This window comes from Dendropsophus ebraccatus, chromosome 2 (assembly GCF_027789765.1).
Source record: "Dendropsophus ebraccatus isolate aDenEbr1 chromosome 2, aDenEbr1.pat, whole genome shotgun sequence".
NCBI classification, from domain to species: Eukaryota; Metazoa; Chordata; class Amphibia; order Anura; family Hylidae; genus Dendropsophus; species Dendropsophus ebraccatus.
The window spans coordinates 125146835-125169265 of record NC_091455.1 but is presented as its reverse complement, the minus strand read 5'-3'; the positions used below and the strand labels follow the sequence as shown (position 1 = coordinate 125169265).

Here is a 22431-nt window from a genome sequence, read left to right as displayed (position 1 = left end):
ACAGCCTAAGGAAGGCCTAGAAAACTGGGATACAGCCATTAGCATAGGCGGGAGTCAGATGCCGATAGTTCAGGTTTATACGAACGCGAACTTCGGGAAATCCGCTCATCTCTAATCATCAGGGACTGATCCTGCCCCCCCCCTAGATTTTTCACTGTTACCCAGAATACCCCTTTAATTTCTGCCCCCCTCTCTCTCTCTGTCAAGCACACACACATCGCCTGCTGCAGCCATAATACACACATGCAGCCTACTGCAGCTAAAGCACACACACATCCTGCAGCAGCCATAACTCACATACACAGCCTGCTGCAGCTATAGCATATACACACACACGCAGCCTGCTGCAGCCATAACACACACACAGCCTGCTGCAGCTATAGCATAGACACACACACACTCACTCAGCCTGCAGCAGCCATAACAAACACACACACAGCCTGCTGCAGCTATAGCACACACACACACAGCCTGCTGCAGCAATAGCACACACACACACACAGCCTGCTGCAGCCAAAGGTGCGTGCACACACACACACTCGGCCTGCAGCAGCCATAACACACACACAGCCTGCTGCAGCTATAGCACACTCATGCAGCCTGCAGAAGCCATAACACAGACAGCCTGCTGCAGCCATAGCAAACAAACACACACGCAGCCTGCTGCAGCCATAGCACACAAACACACACGCAGTCTGCAGCAGCCATAGCACATACACAGCCTGCTGCAGCTATAGCGCACACACACACAGCCTGCTGCAGCTATAGAACACACACATAAACAGCCTGCTGCAGCCATAGCGCACACACACAGCCTGCTCCAGTCATAGCACACACACACAGCCTGCAGCCGTAGCGCACATACACACACGCAGCCTGCAGCAGCCAAAACTCTCTCTCACACACACACACACACACAGCCTGCTGCAGCCATAACACACACAGAGCCTGCTGCAGCCATAACACATACACACAGCCTGCTGCAGCCATAGCACACACGCACACACACACGCAACCTGCAGCAGCCATAACACACACAGCCTGCTGCAGCCATAGCACACGCACACACACACACACACAGCGTGCTGCAGCCATAGCACAGACACAGCCTGCTGCAGCCATAGCACGCACACAGCCTGCTGCAGCCATAGCATACACACACACAGCCTGCTGCAACCATAGCGTACACACACACACACACAGCCTGCTGCAGCTATAGAACACACACAACCTGCTGCAGCCATAGCACGCACACACATACACACAGCCTGCTGCAGCCATAGCACACACACACACGCAGCCTGCTGTAGCCATAGCACACGCGCACACAAACACAGCCTGCTGCAGCCATTGCACACATATACACACAGCCTGCTGCAACCATAGTACACACACAGCCTGCTGCAACCATAGCACACTGAAATAAAACATACAATCTTCTCCCAGAGAGAAAACACCACGTTGATAACAGAGGTTACTGCTACATTACTTATGGCTACTCCTCCTCTATATTACACAGGATATCCTACACTACTGCTCATATACAATCATCCAGCATCTAGGAAAAGAGAACAGAACAGATCTCCCCCACAGAATGGACTCTTCCAGCTCAGAAACAAACGGCCAAATTTTGACCGCCAACTTTTCCCCAACCTCCCTTATCTAATAGGGCCAGGATTCCCTGGTATCGAATTCTTTATGTTAACCGGCGCAATAGCGCTGCTTAACATAGAATATACTGCGGAAAACATGGCAGGCAACAAGATGAAGGCCTGTTATGTGTTTGTTTAGTGACCAGCCCCCTCCCTGCTATGGTTTGCTATTGTCCTCCGCCCTCTGCTGCCAAAATTCACCCGATTCGCCGAACTTGTGCTCCTATTGCCTGCCTCTCGTAGTCCATTGGATGCTCCACCTGCCTAGTCCTAGTTATAACTTCCGTGGTTACGTTACTTTGCCATTTTAGGTTACTGCCCCAGCTTTTCTCTGTTCCTGTGCAGGTTATTTGTCTTTGCAGCCACACACACACCACCAGTAGCCAATAAGACATTATGAAATCGCCCTGACACTACACTGATGCTAGGTGGCTGCCACACCCAGTGCAACAGGCTTAGGGCCCTTTTACACAGAAAGATTATCTGACAGATTATCTGCCAAAGATTTGAAGCCAAAGCCAGGTCTGGATTTGAAAAGAGGAGAAATCTCAGGCTTTCATGTATGACCTGATCTCTGTTTATAGTCTGTTCCTGGTTTTGGCTTCAAATCTTTGGCAGATAATCTGTCAGATAATCTTTCTGTGTAAAAGGGCCCTTAGCCTGTATGGAAAATGTTCATTGAGACTGTTCATTAAAGCAAATTTGTACCCATAATCTGATGCAGGATGCAGTTATTGTCCTAAAAAACAACTTTTAAACTTGCAGCCCTGTGTCAAACGGCCGTGGCTTACAATATCTGTGCCCTAATGTCCCTCCCTCCTCCCCACCCTCTTCAACATTAGGAATGCCTCTGGAACATTTTCTCCTGTCTGAACATTGCACAGGTGCCTTAACGGTCCAGCCCATGTGCCTTGCTGACACAGGGGATGAATAGTAGAAAATGTTCTAGGGGCATTCCTAATGATGAAGGGGGCGGGGAGGAGGGACAGAGAGGGAGTGCCAGACTAATGCATACACAATATAGGCCACGGCTGTTTGGCACAGGGCTGCCAGTTTAAAACTTGTTTTTTTAGGACAATACTTGCATCACCTGCTGAACAGACCCTAAGACAGATCTTGGATTAAAAGCAGCTATCTGAGGGTACAAGCGGTTTTGGGGTGGGGTGGGGGGGTGGGGGGTCTGATTGTGGGTACAGAGTCGCTTTAAGACTATAGCGGAGCTGCAAAACATTTCCTACCCTCCACTGGTGTGAGAAGGCTGAGACACAATCTTATTGCTATCAGTGTGCCACTGATAGACCTCATCTGACAACTCATGAATGGTATTTACTGTGTCATTTTTTGTTTCTTTTCTTTTTAAATATTGGCCAAACTACAAGGGCCCTGTTATGAGGTGATACTTCACAATTTATATAATTTATATTTGTATATTGTCTATTATTTTATGTTCTCTTTTAAGGGATTTATCATAGGTTACAAATAAATGTTTAAATATTAAATGTTATAGGAAGCTCATATTTATTGCGTTTATATATAGACTTGATCTATTCTGATACATGGTCATTTAGTTATAAGTATGTACAAATAAATAGATCTATATTGATCCAATTCCCAGCATATTTAGTTATTTTGAAACATTTACACATTTTACATCTACTATATTATATGCTACTTAAAGGGGTATTCCCCCCAAGAGCTAAAAAAATGAAATGCTCCCAAACCTAGCTGGCCTTACTCACCAAGTCCCTCTGAGTATTTTGAGACGTCTCCCATCTTTCTAGCTGCTGCCGTTCCTGAGTTACAAGTTTTTCTAAAAGCCAATCTATATCCAAGATAGGAAACTACATTTCCCATCATGCAATGCTTCTGCCTGATGATGGTGAAGTTGCAGAGCTGAGACAATGAAGGAGATGATGACAGTGTAGCAGAGCTGAGATGGCGGTGTCGGTGTAGCAGAGCTGAGTTGGAAGAGACGTTGTAGCAGAGCTGAGTTGGAAGTGACGTTGTAGAAGAGCTGAGTTGGGGATGACAATGTAGCAGAGCTGAGTTGGGGGTGACATTGTAGCAGAGCTGAGTTGGGGATGACGGTGTAGCAGAGCTGAGTTGGAAGTGATGTTATAGCAGAGCTGAGTTGGGGATGACAATGTAGCAGAGCTGAGTTGGGGGGACGGTGTAGCAGAGCTGAGTTGGGGATGACGGTGTAGCAGAGTTGAGTTGGGGATGACAGTGTAGCAGAGCTGAGTTGGGGATGACGGTGTAGCAGAGCTGAGTTGGAAGTGACGTTATAGCAGAGCTGAGTTGGGGATGACAATGTAGCAGAGCTGAGTTGGGGGACGGTGTAGCAGAGCTGAGTTGGGGGGGCGGTGTAGCAGAGCTGAGTTGGGGGGGACGGTGTAGCAGAGCTGAGTTGGGGGGGACGGTGTAGCAGAGCTGAGTTGGGGGGACGGTGTAGCAGAGCTGAGTTGGGGGGGACGGTGTAGCAGAGCTGAGTTGGGGGGGACGGTGTAGCAGAGCTGAGTTGGGGGGAAGGTGTAGCAGAGCTGAGTTGGGGGGGACGGTGTAGCAGAGCTGAGTTGGGGGGACGGTGTGGCAGAGCTGAGAAGGGGGGGACGGTGTAGCAGAGACGCGGACGATTGGGGGGGCGGAGCTTGCTGTGATCGCGGGATGTGGAGCGCAGGGGGCGGAGCTTCCCGCGGGCGATCGCGGGGGGGGGGGGGGGCGCGAAGCTTGCCGCGGGGGGGGGGGGGGGGAGGTGCAGCGGGTGAGTGCAGCGGCTATGCCTCGGGTGAGTGAGGGATGCCACGGGTGATGGGGGGGGCGGTTGGTTGTGGGGCGGGGGGCTGTGTGCTCCGGGTGAGTGCTGCCGGGAGGCTCTGGACACAGCGGGTGAGCTCTGGGCTGGGGGTGACTGGGTGGCTGCTGTTAGAGAGGGAGACAGTCACAGCTGCGCTGATCACTGTCTGCCTCTCTAACAGCAGCCACCCCATCAGTGTTCTCAGTCACTTCACTGTGCTGGGACTGAGGACACGTGATGCCGACACAGAGGGTGGGGGCAGGAGCAAGGAGCGTGTCGGAGTGGACTGAGGTCTGATGATTCTATGCAATCTGTGGGGGTGAATGCAGCTGGATAACAGCAAAACTGTGCAGAATCCATAATAACTTTATATTGGAAAGATGGAAAGCTACGGGTGGGCAGCGTATTAATGCAAAAATAATTTTGGGGGTAATACCCCTTTAAGACCAGTATAAAATTGGACTCATATTGACCACAACTCTGTTAGTTTATATCTACTGCTTTGAGGACTAGACACAACAGTTTGTTCTGTTTCACCTATGGTATTTTAGTCATAAGGGGTAATCACAAGTCTAGTTAACCTTGGCACTGAGGAAATAGTGAGCTACACCAAATTAGTATATTTACATTTGAAATAATCCCTTACATTACTTCTGCAGTGTTATAGATAAAATATTGTCACACTTCTAATAATGTTAGATATAGATAGCACAATATCAAAAAGCTGTTTAAAGAGAATATAACAGTATGTGGCATCAAGAAATGTATTCTAGGTTAACCTGTATTATGATTGTAGGTACACTGCATGATCTGATGTTTAGCTTTAGTCAACATTGTAACCATGTCTTAGGTATATCATGGGAATATATAGCACTCTATTGCTATGTATTTTTACCTATTATGTGTGTCCTTTGTTCTTGCCTCATTGTATTTGTGTACTGTTTACTAATGTACTGCTGTCTTCTCTCCCTCTCTCCCAATACTCTTTGCCCCTTTTTTATGTTGCACTTTCCTGCCCACATAAAGATGTGGCATTGGCTTAATGAGCAGGTAAAGCAACAGCTTCTTGATCTGTTTGTCTTCTGAAGTGAGTTTCTGTCCGTGTGTCTGGCAACAAAGGTTCATGGGTTTTCACTAGCAGCTGTGTGTGCTTTTTAAGGTGGCCATACTTTGGAGATTTTGGATGACTGTAGAGGCTGATTCAGACTATGACCTGTCAAGCACCAGTCACTTTGATACAAACTAGTGTGAGAGACAATAACAAATATCTGTTTAAAAAAACCCTCTTCATATTAGATTTTTTAGGTTGCTGTCTGTGGTATAGTACATCTGCATCTGATCAGTGCAAGCCCAGAACAGACCACACATCATATCAGAAACCTATCAGTGATTTGGTGTTTTATCTTATGGCATTGTCATCCAAGAAGACAATCTTTGTAGTCCAACCATTAACAACATGTATGATGTTGAGAAATTGGCCATCTGAACTCCCTAATGTATGGCCAGCTTAAACCTTTGTAACCTCTTAATATACTAGACTGTGAAATAGCTAACAAGTAATGAAATGTATTATAATTTTCTTTTAGTTAATGTGTGTACTTGCTGTTGTTGGAAACAGCATTGACACAAGCATTAATATGCCATACATTTGTTTGCTGGCTTCTAGAGCAATGAAGTGAGGGTATAGGCCATTCATTTAATCCAGTATATAGAATTACAATTAATTTAGGTCCCTATTACACAGAGTGATAATAAGCTGATCTGGTCGATTATCGCTCGATGCAATAGAGACAACGATCAGCTGATGAAACAATCAACAGCTGATCATTTCTTTAGGCCCTGACCTAAAATCATCTGCCACCGACCCGCATTGCTACTTGTAATAGCGATGCTCGGTTGAAGGCTGACAACTGAACAAAAAATTAATACATTACCTGTTGACATTGTCATTGTTCTCCTGCGCTCTGCTTCCTCCCTGGACCTGCAGCTGCAACTTTAGAGCAGCCTGTCTGAGCTGACAGGCCGCTTAGCCAGTTGCGACAGTCCCGGACAGTGATTGGCTGAGCGGGCTGTCAGCTCAGACAGGCCGCTCTAAAGCTGCAGCAACGGAACCAGGGAGGAAGAAGAGCGCTGGAGAACACCAGAAACATTGACAAGTATTGTATTAACTTTTTGGGCAAGGACTGCACGGATATCGCTAATGATGTCCTTGCAGCCCTTGCTTGATTATCGGGCTGTGCGCTGATCTAGTAGATCTGTGCTCGTTTACAATAAATATCGGGCTGTCATTGTCCCGTGTAATAGGACTCCCACAATACCCACTGAGAAGGAATGAAGGGATAGTATTGTTTGCCAAAAGGAGATATGTTCTGTCTAAAGTATGCTTCTTGCAGAAAAAATGGGAGCAGCATGAACAGGGACACTGGGAAGGAAAAAAATATAAGAAAGTTTTATTTTACCCTGTAAACACTGCAAATCACTTTTAAAACAGGTATTAACAGCATTTCTAGTACAAAAATGATCTATGAGATAAGCTCTGAAAAGCAACTGAAGAGAGCCCCCCCTGCGATATCCACCCTTGTACCTGGTGTTTTCAATGTGCTGTAGCTTATTTTACTGACTGCAGGGCAGAGCTCTGACACCAGATGGCAGCATATATTTAAACCTGCAAACAGTATTCAGTTTCAGGGCAACTTCTAGGGTTTTTTTTCCTTAAACTAACTTGTCCGCAGGATAGGGGACAAGTAAGAGATCACGAGGGGTTCGACCTCTGTACCCTCGCTGATCTCCAGATGGGCCTTTGGCTGCCTTCTTATGAATACAGCTGCGGGTATGTCACGTGACCCGCGGCTCTTTTCATTCCTGCAGAGACACAGGAAAGAGTCGAGCGCTGTACTCAGCTTTCTCCAGCGGCTCTATAGGAATAAATAGAGCCGCAAGTCATGTTCCGTACCCGTGGCTGTATTCATAACAAAGGAGCCGGCGACCCATCTGGAGATTAGCTGGGGTATGAAGGTCGGAACCCCCCCTTCTGCGATTTCTTATAAGGGACAAGTTAGTTTAAGGTGGATAACCTCTTTCAGTGTTTCACTATAGGCAATGAGTAATCTTCCGACTATTGCAAAGTATCTGACCTTGTTGTAAAACATGCAATGACAGCAAGGTTGCCAACAACATTTATTGCTACAGTGAAACTGGATTGTGGTAATCTTTAAGCATGAACAAATGCTGCCATGTAGGCCAAGCCTAAAGACTGTATTTCTTACTATGGTTACTAGAGCTGGGCGATTAATCAAATTAATTTGATTAATTCGCCCCTAAAGGGCCTGATGATTTTATTTCTTTTGAAAATCTTAATTTAAATTAAAAAAATGGTGGTAGTGCAGGAGCGATGAAGCAGAAACGTCCTGTTCTGTTACTTAAAGGGGTAGTGCGGCGCTAAAAAATTATTCACAGAATAACACACATTACAAAGTTATACAACTTTGTAATGTATGTTATGTCTGTGAATGGCCCCCTTCCCCGTGTCCCACCACCCCCACCCGTGTACCCGGAAGTGTGATGCGATATACTCACCTGTCACGTGCCGACACAGTCTCCGATCTTCATTCAGTGACGTCTTCTTCGGCCGGCCGGCGAACAGCTCCGTCTGTTCCGAATGCCGGCCGCCCTCTGCAGCGTCATCCGATGCTCAGCCGCGATTGGCTGAGCATAACTGTGCTCAGCCAATCGCGACTGAGCAGCTGATGACGCGGCCGTGTCATCAGCCGCGATTGGCTGAGCATAACTGCGCTCAGCCAATCGGGCCTGAGCACAGTTGTGACGCGGTGGAGGGGGGACGGGCGGCAGCGACTCGGCCGTCCGTCCGAAGATGACGTTTGGCACAAAATGGCGACCCTCGACACGGATCAGGTAATGTATAATGCACCACACTTCCGGGTACACGGGTGGGGGGGGTGGGACACGGGGAAGGGGGCTATTCACAGACATAACATACATTACAAAGTTGTATAACTTTGTAATGTGTGTTATTCTGTGAATAATTTTTTAGCGCCGCACTACCCCTTTAAGTCTCTATGTGCTGCAGCGTGTAAGTGGCATAGTTCACTTACATTCTGCAACATAAAAAAGGGTTAAAGAGCAAGATGTTTCTGCTTCATCACTCCTGCACTGATAACCCTTGACCAACGCAACCTGCTTCCTGCAAGTAGAATTATGTGTGGGACTCCCTGCGGAGGTCAGGGGTCATCAGTGCACAAGCAATGAAGTATCAATCTGCCCCTTTTTTTCAATCTGCCTCCTTTTTTTTGCATCATGTAAGTGAACGGTATGTCACATGCTGCAGTGCACAAGGGGTAAGCAGCAGGATTCTCGTGTGGCCACCGACAGCATTATGCCTCCGGCCACTAGAATCTGCTACCTCCTCCAGCTCCCCGGCACAAGAGTGACAGAAGTCGGGGGACAGGTCAGAAGCCAGGTGAGTATGTGTGTTTTGTTACTTATTTATTTTTTACAAAGGGGATGATGCCTACAAAGAGAGTATTGCCCATAAAGGAAGTTTTATCTACCAGAGTATTGAAGTGTGCGTGCGTGTGTGTGTGTGTGTGGGGGGGGGTTTTACTGTAGGTAGGATTATAAAGGGGGCTTACTACAAAGGGATAACCTTGGGGGGGGTCAACTACTAGAGGGACTACCTACATGGAGGACAGGTGCATAGGGGATTCTTCTCACTGGGTGTGCTAACATCTCAGGGGGGCTATCTACATGAATGACACAGGGGCCTAACCACTATATGGATGCACAGAGCTGAACTCCTATACTATATAGCGGGCTCAGAGGGGGTTTGTCTATTATTAGGGGCACAAAATGGCCTGAAAACTATTCGGGGGCATATATTGGGCATAACTGCTTATATGGGGCACTGTTACTGTACATTTGCTGCCTTAAACACTGTTAAAATAGTAAAAATAAAAAGTTGAGATTCAAATTGTGAATCACCCATAATGTTTAAAAGACTGAGATTTCATTTTTTGGCCATGTAACCGAGCCCTAATGGCTACTAATGATTATTGTAGGGTAGCTACTAGAACAGATAGGTTTAGGGCTCGACCACACTAGCGTTTTTCTTTTTTTCTAACGGATCCGTCCATAATAATTAAACGGATGAGCATAAACTGATGAGCAGACTGATGCAAACTGATTGCAAAATGTTCATCTTTTTTTAATGGTCCGTTTGTATTTTGGCTTAAAAAAACAGACTTTTGTACATTAGTTTGCATCCGTTTGCATCAGTCAGCATCCGTTTTTCTATCCGTTTATTTTTCTTCTTTGGTTTCTTGCTGCTGCTGCGCATACTCAGTGCAAAAACGGATGTGAACGGAAATACCTTCCGTTTTAGATCCGTCCTCATTGACTACAATGTAAAAAAAAACGGAAGTGCACTTTCCGTTCGTGATCCGTTTTTTTAAGCGGAAAGAAAAATACTGCAAACACAATTTTTTCTTCCGTTCAAAAAAACGGATCTTGAACGGATTGCATGCAAACTGAGCACAATTAGGGCAAACGGAGCACACTAAAATATCATGGGAATCTATGGGGATTTTAACGGTTCCGACAGTTTCCGTTTTGCTTACTCCAAAACGGAAAAGGTAGACGGAATGGTGCCGGATGGTCAAACGCTGATGTGAACGTAGCATGTTTACCTTGCAGTCTGTTGATGCTCATGCATATTAGTCCTATGCATTTAAAAAGTACTTGCTGCTCACCATTTTTCTTCAGTTTTTGTTTATTTGTCATATTGTGAGGGTTCAGATCATCTAACTAATCATAATGTAATATAAAAGCAGCAAGAATAAAAAGAAATGCAGCTTTAAATGATCATACTATCTGTTGGCAGTAACAGCTGCGGTCACTGCTGAGGAATTTCAGCCCAATCTACTTTGCAGAATTATTTTTACTTCATCTACATTGAAGGTTTCAGAGCATGCACTGCTTGTTTCTTTTGAGCCTTTCAGAGGTGGACCTGCTTGTGTGCTTCTGACCATTGTCCGGCTCTATAGCCCCCTCTACTTGAGCTGTAATTCTCAAACTGATTGGTAAACATTACACTTCAGGATTTTCTGATACAGAGCAGAATTCTTGACTCCCATCAGTTTTGACAAATTGCCCAGGTCCTACAGAAGCAAATCAACCCAGACCGTCTCCTTGACACCACCATATGTAACTGTTGGTGTAATGTTCTTATGGTGGAATTACAGTATTAGCTTTACACCAGATGTGACAAGACCATATGGGGGTCTGTCCTCAAAATAGTTCTGTTGGTGAGTATGTGTTCAGTTCCACATCTAATTTAACAAATGCAACTTTGTTAAAATGGCACAAAAAAGGCACAAAGCCACTCCAGTCCAGACCACACTTAAATACTCATGTTCATCATGCTGCCTACAAAAGCCAGAGCTGCAGTCTTAGTTCCATAGGGTGGGCATATTGTCATGGCTTTGGTCTGCAATCCCATCTTTCCACCTGTTGGAAATAGCTGACATCAGGAAATATTATTTCTGTTAAACTGGGCAGCCGATGAAGGTAAGATATACTGTTAGTTGAACATGTAACATGCTGTTAACATATTTGTGTAAAATGTATGTATTCATGTACTAATGTTCTGACTACCTGCACTGTGCTTGTGTTTATGGAATATTAGCTTCTACTTCTGCTCACCAGGCATTGTATGTGCTGCTCATCTTTTCTGTACATTGTTGCTAATTTGTTGCATCAGTTACACTTTAGCAGCATTGAGTAGGAATTTTATAAAATTGTGCTTGTTTTTCCTTATTTCTGTAGATGATAATATGGTTGGAGAAAATGCTTGACAAAATAATAAGCATATTTATTATATTTCTGCTGGTGATCGGCACTCTCCTGTTAGCCTTACTCCTAACGGCAAAGGTAACATTAAACTGTATTCTGATATGGAAGGTCCCAGAAGTACAATTAAAGTGTCACTGTTGTTTTTAAAGACTTTTGACATTTCATAGAAACATGTCAAAAGTTTTGATCGCTCTGGGTCTGTGTAATGTAAGTCTATGAAGCCCACTCTTTTTTTTTCTTACACAGAGTGGGGAGAGCTGCAGCATGGTCCACTCCTCCTCTGTTAGAAAAAAAAGAGTCTGGCTGATAAAGTAAGTCTATGGAGTGCGACTTTTTATCTCACACAGAGCGGGGAGAGGACACGCTGCAGCACGGTCCTCTCCCCGCTTTTTCTCCTGATATGGTACAGGTCTGAACACTCCGACTTGGACCGATCAAAACTTTTGATGTGTCTCTGTGACATAAAATACAAAACCTGCAGGTTGCTGTTGCACGTTTTGTTTTTTTGTCTGTACTTTAGCCACACACTCCACAGTGTGAACAGAGGCATTGAAGTGCTGCCAATTTCTTTTTTTCTTTCTGGTGCCTCTATGACATGTGAAAAGTTTTTTACAAACGACATGTACACTTTAAAGGGAACCAATCACTGGAAAAAAGCATATAGAGCTTTTGAAATGTGCTGTTAGAGCACACAGCACACTTGCCACACGTGTTTCCATAGCCTCCCTGCCTCCCCCCTGTAAGCCGCAAAGTAACTTTATAAAACTGGCGCCCTGTATGGTAATTACCTGAGGTAGTCACCTGGGCGGTGTTCGGCTAGCAGGTAGTCGTGGTCCCCTGGGCGTTCTTCCGCTGTAATCACGCCCCTCTGGGCGTGATTCAAATGGCAGAGTGGCTGTGGCGTCACTCGGGAGCGCGCCGTGCCCAACGTCGGCGCGCTTACGTACTGATGCCGGACGCCGCCGCACATGCGCAGTGCAGCCGCTTCCATTCCGGTTGGACTGCGCCTGTGCAGAATAGCCTCGAACTCCGGCTAACAGGCTATTCGAGGCTATTCTGCACAGGCGCAGTACCGCCGGAATGGAAGCGGCTGCACTGCGCATGTGCGGCGGTGTCCGGCATCAGAATGTCACAGCTACTCGGCCATTTGAATCACGCCCAGAGGGGCGTGATTACAGCGGTAGAACGCCCAGGGGACAGTGACTACCTGCTAGCCGAACACCGCCCAGGTGACTACCTCAGGTAATTAGCATACAGGGCGCCAGTTTTATAAAGTTACTTTGCGGCTTACATGGGGAAGGCACGGAGGCTATGGAAACACGTGTGGCAAGTGTGCTGTGTGCTCTAACAGCACATTTCAAAAGCTCTATATGCGTTTTTCCGGTGATTGGTTCCCTTTAAGTTATTTGACTGGAATTTTCCAGAGTATAATTGTGAACGTATAACATGTTTTTTTGTTTGCTCTTTAACAAATTTTTTAAATCATTTTAATCAGGAAATCTAATAAGCAAGTAGAAACAAATGAACTGCTCTGTTGACTTTGTATAAATCACAACAAAACTGCGGCCCACCAGCTGTTGCAAAACCACAATTTCCATCATGACTGGACAGCTAAAGCTTTGACACACCTGGTATAAATGAATTGGAAACAAAAAATATTTACAGCTTCTTAAAGCTAAAGGGAAAGTCCACATTTGCAACCAACTGCTGCATGGGATACTGGACAAGGGGTACTGGACAGGATTACAGATATGTATCTATAACTGTCCGCAGTTACACCGACTCATTGATTGAAATGGGTGATCTGTTCTCATCACGGTTCCTTAAAGGAGAACTCCGGTCTGGGGTGATTTTTAGCAGAGTGCTGGGGAAAGGGAGGGTGAAAGAAGTACCATGCTCTCACCTCCCCTGCTCCACTGCTGGTTCTGGTATCCTGCAGATCCTGTTCCAAAGCAGGGACCCGTCACAGCCACTGACTGGCTGAGCGGACCTAACACGTCACATCCCAGGTCCCAGCTCAAACCCAGAAGCAGCCGGGACCGGGGGACCAGAACTGTGGGATACTAGCACCAGCGCTGGAGCAGGGGAGGTGAGAGCATGTTACTTCTTTCATCCTCCCCATCACCCCAGCCTGGAGTTCTCCTTTAAGAACTACAGATGTGAATTTGGGGGCAAGAGAAATCAATGGGTCCTCAATCAGTCCAGAAATGCTGACCAGCAATTGCTGACAAAATAGGCAGATGTGTGAAAGGGGCCTAAGGGGCAACAAAGGCCCTTCTGCTGCCACCAATGTTCGCATTGGCAACTGCAGCGCTGTCCAGGGCTGCAACACTGCACTGTTGACACAGAGCAGGGCCCCCTTGTGTACTTTGTATTAATATTAGAATATAGAATACACAGGGGGAGCTGCCTGTCAGTATTTCTTAGCACACAAAAGCCACTGTACAGCAAGCAGTTATTACTGTCACTGGTTGCTCTGCTGGAGCCACTAGCAGAGCACGTAGTAATAGTAATCACCGCTAGCTGTTCAGAGCCATGACGCTCACTTTAGTTTTCAGTGTGATGTCATTTCTGCTTGCGCTGCTTCCTGTTTCCGAGGTGGACTTGTCTCAGCTGTGATGGCTCTTTTACACAGTTCTTGAGAAGGGACACAGTTGCGGCCAGTGATTGGCTGAGTGGAACATCACTTCTGAGATTACTCAGAAGTAGAAAGCAGAGGTCCAGATAACATCACACCAGGAGCTGCAGGAGACCCAGGTGAAAGAGGTGAAGAGGGTGCCTTTTTTGTTTCCTTTTACAATGGCCCAAGCGAAATATAAAAAAAAATGTCAATGATAAGAACATTTTGTGGTAGTGGTCGTGTATAAATACAGTTTTTGTTCTTATTATTTTATCAACATTTATCTCCAGGTGCACGAGGAAAGTGTGCATATCATTGAAGTGACCAGTAATCTAATCAATGAGACAGTCTCTAATCATCCAGAATGGGCAAAGTAAGGAGCTTACAGTTTTGTCTATACATGAATAGCTGATTTCAAGAATATATTACATTTAAAGTATTGTATTGCCCTCCAAAAGTTATACAAATCCCTAATATACACTTATTACAGGAAATGCACATAAAGTGCTTTTTTCCCTCCACTTACTACTGCATCAAGGCTTCACTTCCTGGATGAAATCAATTGAGGCTGGTTGGATGGGCAGAGGCTATGGGTACCACCCCGATGCCCCAATGCAGCCTGTGGTTCAGGCTATATAAAAGTAATGACAGGTTCCCTTTAAGGGGAATGTATCAACTAGATTTGTTTTTACTGATTTGAGCCAGATACTGGAATGTGTTTAAAGTGACACTGTCACCTCCTTTTTGCATTCTGACATCTCTACACAGGTGTAAAGGGTAAATTTAGCGGTTTTAATACCTTATTTTATATCATACATCATGGTGTTTGTTCAAGTAAAAAGTCATCTTTTATCAACTGCAGATTGTGTTAAGTGGGCGTGGCCTCGCAGCATTAGCGCCACTTAGCCCCGCCCACAACGGCACCGTTGGCCCCACCCCCTCGTCGGCCATTGGAACAGGCTGGCCGAAAGGTCTAGACCCCTACCCCTTTACGTTGGCCAACCAATGGGCGTCGAGGGGTTGGGGCCAACGGTGCTGTTGTGGGCGGGGCTAAGTGGCGCTATTGCAGCGGGCCACGCCCACTTAATGCAATCTGCAGTTGATAAAAGGACACTTTTTACTTGAACAAACACCATGACGTATGATATGAAAAGCGCTAAATTTACCCTTTACACCTGTGTAGAGATGTCAGAATGCACAAAGGGGGTGACAGTGTCACTTTAACATAAAAACTTGATTTCAACAATAGGTAATTTCCTGATGACACATTTCCTTTAAAGCTTCACAGGCCACTGAGTGACTCTTCACTTTGTCTAAAAACTATTTCATTTTGACCCTTCACTTTGTATAAAAATTATTCCATTTATGTGCACTGTATGTAATGTTTTGCTTTTGTGTAAAATTTGACATTGTAGTAAGTAAGCCAAAAGATTTTTTTTGTATGTTTGAAATGTAGTTGGCTACCTGAAGCGCAAGTTATCCAGAAGGCTCTTAATTCTGCTGCTAACAATGTTTATCAGTATGGCAGAGAGTGGATCACCAATAAGGTAAACTTGTAGCATCTGCCATGTACACATATTTAATAAAACTGCAAATTTAACCTCTCGTGTAGTGCCCAACTTTAGTGCCCATTCACACATATAGGATCTGTAGCAGATTTGCAGCTTACAGTAATTATTAGGCTAGGTTCACATTTCTACTGGGAATCTCTGTGCTGTCGCAAGTACTGCAAGCAGTAATTGTTTGTCTGCTTAAATCCTGCAAAATAAATGGACACAGGATGGAAATTGAAGTCAGTGGCATTTTGGGGTATGCGTCTGTATCAGTTAGGGTCGTATTACACCACCCAAACAGTAATGTAAGATCAGGGCTAGTTTACTGAGCCTATTACACAGCTCGACTGTTGGGCAGCAACGACTGCACAGACATTGTTAGCAACGTTGGTGCTTCTACCTTCTCCCCGGGATCTTCCTGGATCTGCCCACTGCCCACAGCCACCGGTGGAACTTCAGAACCAGTCTATGAAGTGACAGACCACAAAGCTAATCACTGGCAGCGGCTAGTGGCTGGCTCTGAAGTTCCACCAGCAGCTGTGGGGAGCAGCCAGAAACGAGAAAGACACTGGGGGGGGGCAGAAGCATCGAGGAGTGTGGACAGGTATGTATAAATTTTACATAGGCATCAGTGCCGGCTGCGATGTGTGGTCTGCCACTGATGATTTTAGGTCAGGACCAAAAGACACAATCAGCTGATGATCGTTATCATCGGCTGATCGGTGTCTTTATTACAGGGAGTAATAAACTGCCGAATTGGCTTTTACTGTCCGTTCTTGAACCAACCGCCCGGCTTCATTTCGTGGCACCAAACAGACTCTCTGAACTGAGCCTGGAAGTGTGACCCAAGCCTTATGTGTGCACTGATGTCCTATTATTAACTTTTATTCACCTTATTTATCTTGTATGAAAATACAGCTAAGTTTTAGTTCAGTTAAACTAATTTAAATATCCTAAAAACTGCTTAGAGGGATCTTCTAATCAACGTCATTTATGGCATATCCACAAGTTTTATGCTGGTTTCTGATGTAACAATTATAAATAGTGTCAATATTTCCTTACAGCTACACAAGGTACTAGGGGAAAAAGTCAACAATACTGCTATTATTGAGAAGCAAGTCTTAGAGCTTTGGGACAGATTGTACCACTCTTGGGTCATAAAGGTAATCTGTATGATTTCTATACATGTGTTTATCTTTATTAGCTGGAATGCTAAATAACGTAACTCCTTCCATCTTCTGTTAATAGAATGTAACTAATTCAGGAAGGCACAAAGGGCAAAAGATGACTATACAACGTCAAAACAGCTGGCTGGGGGAATTTGTGGACTGGCAAGATATTGCATCTTTTGTTCATGAGAACATTGAAACCTTTCTATCGGTGAGGCTTTACGATATTTTGTTCTTCATGTTATTCTCTCATTGGTCTAACTTATATGCCCTGATAATAAACTATAAAAAACATCAGAGATGTCAGAAGTTACTAATCACTCTCCTGAGACCCACTGCAATCCTGAGATACCGCTGGGGGAAGTGCCCTGCTGTGGCTCTGGACTTAAGAGGGTCTCAGAAGTGAGACCCGGTGCAATCAGAATCTTTTAACTAGTAACGCTTTAACATACAGTGTTTTGATCCTTCAGATGAAGGTCATTTAGCTGGTGCAGATTTTTTATATATCATGATTACATTAAGATTTCCTAAAGCAAAAATTTTCTGTTTTTTTTTTTATATACTTGCAGGGCTGTGTCTGATATACTTGCAGGGCTGTGCAGCACCTCAGCTTTAAGCAAAATAAACTCTTTCATGTCATATTTGAAAAATGTGTGTCATTATTTCTGCAAAAAATTATTTCATTCACTGGCGAATATTGTCAAAGTGGCATTTCTTCAGGTCCTCGGTGCCCTAGTTGTACAACACCTCTTTCTGCTGTATTCCTGTCTATGTCCTGCCCCTCTGCATAATGAGCTCCCATGTAGGGTTCTATCAGAGAGCCTTGCCTAAATGCGATTTGCCATGCTATGCACTAGAGAAGCAGGTAGATTGAGTGAGACCATGATTGTGCTGCTAGAATGATTAAGGCAGTGCCCTGCATTGGAGATCTTTATGCAGAGGGACAGGCATAGGCACCAATACAGAGGAAAGAGGCACTGCAGTCCTAGGTCACAGAGGACCATAGGACACACCTCTCTAACACTATTCAGCAGTAACCAAAAAACATGCAGAAATAAATACACTAATACTAGTTTTACAGGTATGACATGGAAGGGTTTATTAAGATTGTTGCAGTATTACCAACTCTAGACCCTTGGTGAGGGTTACAGATTCTCTTTAAGCAACCATTGTTCTCTGCTTGTCCTATATGTAACATGTGTGTTGTCTTATAACAGCTGAGCTATTTTCCTTTATTTAGGTTGATAATATATTTTCTTTATTCTGCTAAACCAGATATTGGAATCCCTTTGGATTGTAATGAGTCGCAACTTGAGTTTGCTTTTCACCACTGTAACAACACTTTTTACAGTCATCATCTACAGTGGCACGGCACTTCTGAATTTTGTCCTGTCTTTGGTATGTAATACAAATTTGAGTTGCCTGTAGAACATTTTGTATGTAGTATAGAGTAGGTGTGAGAATGGACTGTGTTAGTTATTCATTACTGGTTTGGAGGATCTTCAGTGCCCAAAATAAAAAATAAATTACATTATTTTAATTTTATGATACCAGTAAAGGGTGTTTTAGCCTATTCGGGTTAAGTCACAGCAAAAACCAGTACATTTTGCCTGTAAAAGCATTTTAAAGATGGAGAATCTTGTATGTAGCCCCTAATATGTGAGCCCTTGGTAGAGATTTATTAATATTATCCTAAAACTACCAAGGATAAAAATGTACAAGCCAGACACTCCCCTAATAAAATCAGGTGGTACGTGGTGTATGATGAACTTAGCCTATTATCCTGTTCAAACATATGATCATGTTGTCAATGCTCAGAAATCATACTAATAGCTGAGTATGTTATACAAACAGGGTATCTGCTATGTTTTTCAGGTGATTTTTCTTACAACATTGTTCTATCTCCTGAGCTCCAGTGATGAGTACTACAAACCAGTAAAATGGGTTATAAGTCTCACACCTCTCTCTCAGCCGGGCCCATCTTCCAATATTATTGGACAGTCAGTAGAAGAGGCAATAAGGTACTGTAAAACCCTCCATTCGCAGCTTTAGCAGGAAGTACAAATCAGATTGTCTTCACTGAATGTTTAAAGAAAACTCCAGCATTGATGTTCTTTTGGGAAATTTGATTCCAGTTACCAGGGTGTCATGAATATTATGGGATTTGTGAGATGTTAAGGAATTAAGTCATCCAAGTTTCTGGGCTTATAAATAAATGTGTATGGCTAACAGGGGATTTCAAAGGCTTTGGGCTTTACTGTTTTATGTGTCCCATTAAAGGGGGTTATCTTGCAAGTAAGTAATTCCCCACTGATCATAAGAACTGAGGTGAAATGTGACCAGAATTAATGGAGCACAATGCGCATGTTCCTCGTTAGTCAATGTTCAATGAATAGAGCCCTGGCCACATATGGTGCACTTTATTCTGAGGCACATTTCTCCTCAGTTTTTATGATCAGTGGGGCTCCCAGTGGTCGGACCCCAACCTATCTAGTTATCTCCTATCGTGTGGATAGGGGGTAACTTTTGGTTGTGGCATAACCCCTTTAATGATCTTTCATTAGTTGTCTGTTAAACTAGTTGTAAGTCCTGTAACTTTCTTATAATGCTAAACCTTGTGTTTTCGGATAATCTGTTTGACCACCTTCTTGTATAGACTCAGTGGTATTCATTGTTAAAAGGAAACTTACAGCAGGTTATTCCATATGCAAATGAGACGGCTTGGTGACCTGGAGACGAGACTACCACGCTTAGTGCACCGATACGGCCCACCTCTCCTAATGAATATTTAACTGGCACTCTGCAGTGATGAACACCTAAGTAACGTCACTGCAGAGTGCCGCTGTAATATTCACAAGAAGGGACTGGGCAGACCAGTGCTCTAAAGTTAGTAGTCCCGCCTCCAGTGCACCAAAATGACTCATTTGCATATAAAAATTTTAGATGTTCAGGGTAAGAAAATTACCTTTATCCTCAGTGCCCTGTGCTTTATGGGAACATAACAGTAGGTTAGATGCATCCCTTTAACAGATTTTATGTGAAGAGAGTGAATATATATTAGAATTAAACAGTATAGATATGCTTCTGGCGTATATCTACAACACTTAATTTTTTTATCAAATCATGTAGCAGACAGTTGGCAGTGTTCTGAATATAATTGTAAAATGGATGATAATCGTGATCTTCAAAAAAGCTAATGGTTAAACTTCAATCTCCATCGTGGCCCTGTTCTTTGAATCCCCTACTCCTCCCTCACATACAGGCACAAAATCTCCAGTCCTCAGACTGTCTTCTCTGCTTTTATCTCATCTGCCCCACTCATGATTCAAGTCTTTTTCTATTGCATTTCCCATACTCTGGTTTTCTGAACTACATGTGGGTCAAGATCCTTTAAAAAATATTGGTAATTGACTTAAATTTGGGAAATTGGATTCTACAAAAGATTTTCATGGACTTCGGTACATTTAGGCCCAGAACTCCTGTAACAACCCCAAGCAGGTAACATTACCCCCTGTACATTAGAACAGGGAGAGTTACATCTCAAGAAGAAGGTTTGTCAAGTGGGAGGTTTGGCAACTTGGCTGGGATGTCAACGCTAACAGCCCTGGGATCAGACCGAAACGCAGGTCATCAGAGTTACAACATTTAAAGACTGCTAGAACCAGGCCTCACCTTTAGCAGCTGCCTTTCCTGGCCCTTTATAATGGCTCCCAGTACTTATACACCTCTAGGAATAATGGTACAGAAGAATATTTAGACCCATACAAGCTTGTATCCAGTGTTGGGGTCAAAACCCAAAGGCAACTCATCATAGATGTCAGTGGTAATGAGTGTTGTAGTGTTTCATGGAGTGGTAGTTGTCTTGCAGGAAGGCTTAGATAAGTGCAGCAACCAGCACACAGCAAGAATACACAGACTAAAGAACTATTTAACAAGAACAGGTCCAGGAAAACTCAAATGCAAAGAAATATCAGAACAACTGTAAATGGATCCATTATATAGGGATAACCTTAGCCAAACACAACAAAAACCTAAAACCACACTAAAGCTGCTGCCAACAAATGGAAACATACCAAAAGACAGGAAGACAGAGAGCTTGAAGAAAAATATGGGTGTGCAGTTCAAGAGATCTGAAACATTGGAAAACCACTTTGAAGCTGCAGTAACACTGACTCCTCTACACAACTATATAAACAGGTTGTGCCCATACATACTGTGTCTTTCAGTTGTAAATAATAGTAATCCATAACATTGCTAAACTGTGTCAGAATCTTCATGGTGCCTAAAGGGGTAGTCAGGTCAAAATTAAAAAAAGAAAAACAGGGATGGCGGAGGGTAGTGAGAACATTTACTTGTCCTAGTGTCTTGTTCTGATCATCACGTCCCCAAAGGAACTGCCGCTCAGCCAAGCAGCGACTGAGGTAGGGCACCGCTGCTTATGGACAGTTCCTGTGGGGCTGAAATTTCACAGAAACCGGGAGATCAGTGGGAGACTGGAAACGGTAGCTCTGCATTGGCACCGGATTGGGTTTATATAACTCATGTTCTCGCCACCCCCTGTGCGTCGTGTCTTTTTTTTCTTTATTTTTTTTGCGCCAAGCTACCTCTAACGTTAGTGTGCACTGAGTCTGTTGGTCCATAGAGTCTCTAGCTGTCTATATTTTCTCTTAGTGCATTTAGGGATTTTTGGAAACTGTGAATTTGTTGGCCATTGTACAGTTTGGCATGTGCATGTTTGCATAAAGAACTGCCCCTTTCCCATTGCAGCATGTTCTTTTTCCTGAATGTTCCATGCTCCTGAATGACCCATGTCCTTGTATCCTGCTGCTCCTTTTTTGCTTGCTCGGGTGGGGATATTGCACATTACTAAGTTGCATGGTGTCTTGGTGCAATTTAGTGTGTGCGATATTTTCACATGAGTGTATGCACGTGGGCCTGCTTGTTACCTGCATCTTTTCTACTGTGGATGCTTTTTATGATTACCACTATTTCAGCCACTCTGCACTGTTTCTAGCTCACTTTATTGCAGCTTTTATTCGAGAAGCTGATGTTTAAAAGGCTATTCCTATCTAAACTAACATAGTTAATCTTGTAGGACGTCAAGTTAAACTTTGGCTGTCCAGGCATGATGGGGTTGTAGTTTTGCAACAGCTGTAGATTCCCTACTCCTGGTCTCTCAGATATATAAATAGCTATAACATATTTGCAAACAGATATAGTGCATATATTTTGTAATGTGTGTGTGTGTATACTACAGCTATACTGTATATACCAGCCAAGCCACTGCTTTTAGAACATAGGAGTGGTGGTTGCTAAAGAAGACAAATTTAGTAATTGAATGTGTTTGCAAAAATATTTAACTTGAAAAGCCATACAAGTATAACTTTGTTAGTTGAGATGGTAATATCACTTTGAGCTTTTACTTTCTTTTATGGTACACAGTTATTTAATAGTAGTCTACATTGTCTGAGGATTCATAACTTACCCAAAGTTGTGAACCACCAGCTCTCAGCACATCCATGACATGATGCCATAGCTGCCCACAAGCTACATAATTGGATATGTAACTTGCTTATTTAGTACTATAAATCATTTTCTGCATGTATTATCAGAATAATTCATATGCTGAACTCTGCTTTACCTACATGGATGTGTGTAACTTCTTAGCATTTGCATAAAGGGATCTATTTTGTAAAAAATTAACGCCCAAAACATTCTCATATACATCCTGCCAAAAATTTGTGTCATTAGCTCTGCAAGAGTCACATTGTTCATG

At 43.9% G+C, this 22431-nt stretch overlaps 1 protein-coding gene across 2 annotated transcripts in view; it reads left to right on the top strand.

Moving 5' to 3' along the window:
* LOC138783484 (transmembrane protein 245-like) overlaps positions 1-22431 on the top strand; it is a 68276-nt gene that overhangs the window by 27629 nt on the left and 18216 nt on the right. The window contains exons 7-14 of one of the 2 annotated variants that reach the window (XM_069958235.1): positions 5473-5496; positions 11287-11391; positions 14224-14306; positions 15390-15480; positions 16551-16649; positions 16735-16866; positions 17931-18053; positions 18531-18676. In XM_069958235.1, the coding sequence (XP_069814336.1) occupies positions 5473-5496; positions 11287-11391; positions 14224-14306; positions 15390-15480; positions 16551-16649; positions 16735-16866; positions 17931-18053; positions 18531-18676 (803 nt within the window). The remainder of the gene's footprint in view (positions 1-5472; positions 5497-11286; positions 11392-14223; positions 14307-15389; positions 15481-16550; positions 16650-16734; positions 16867-17930; positions 18054-18530; positions 18677-22431) is intronic. The other variant, XM_069958236.1, reaches the window with a different exon arrangement.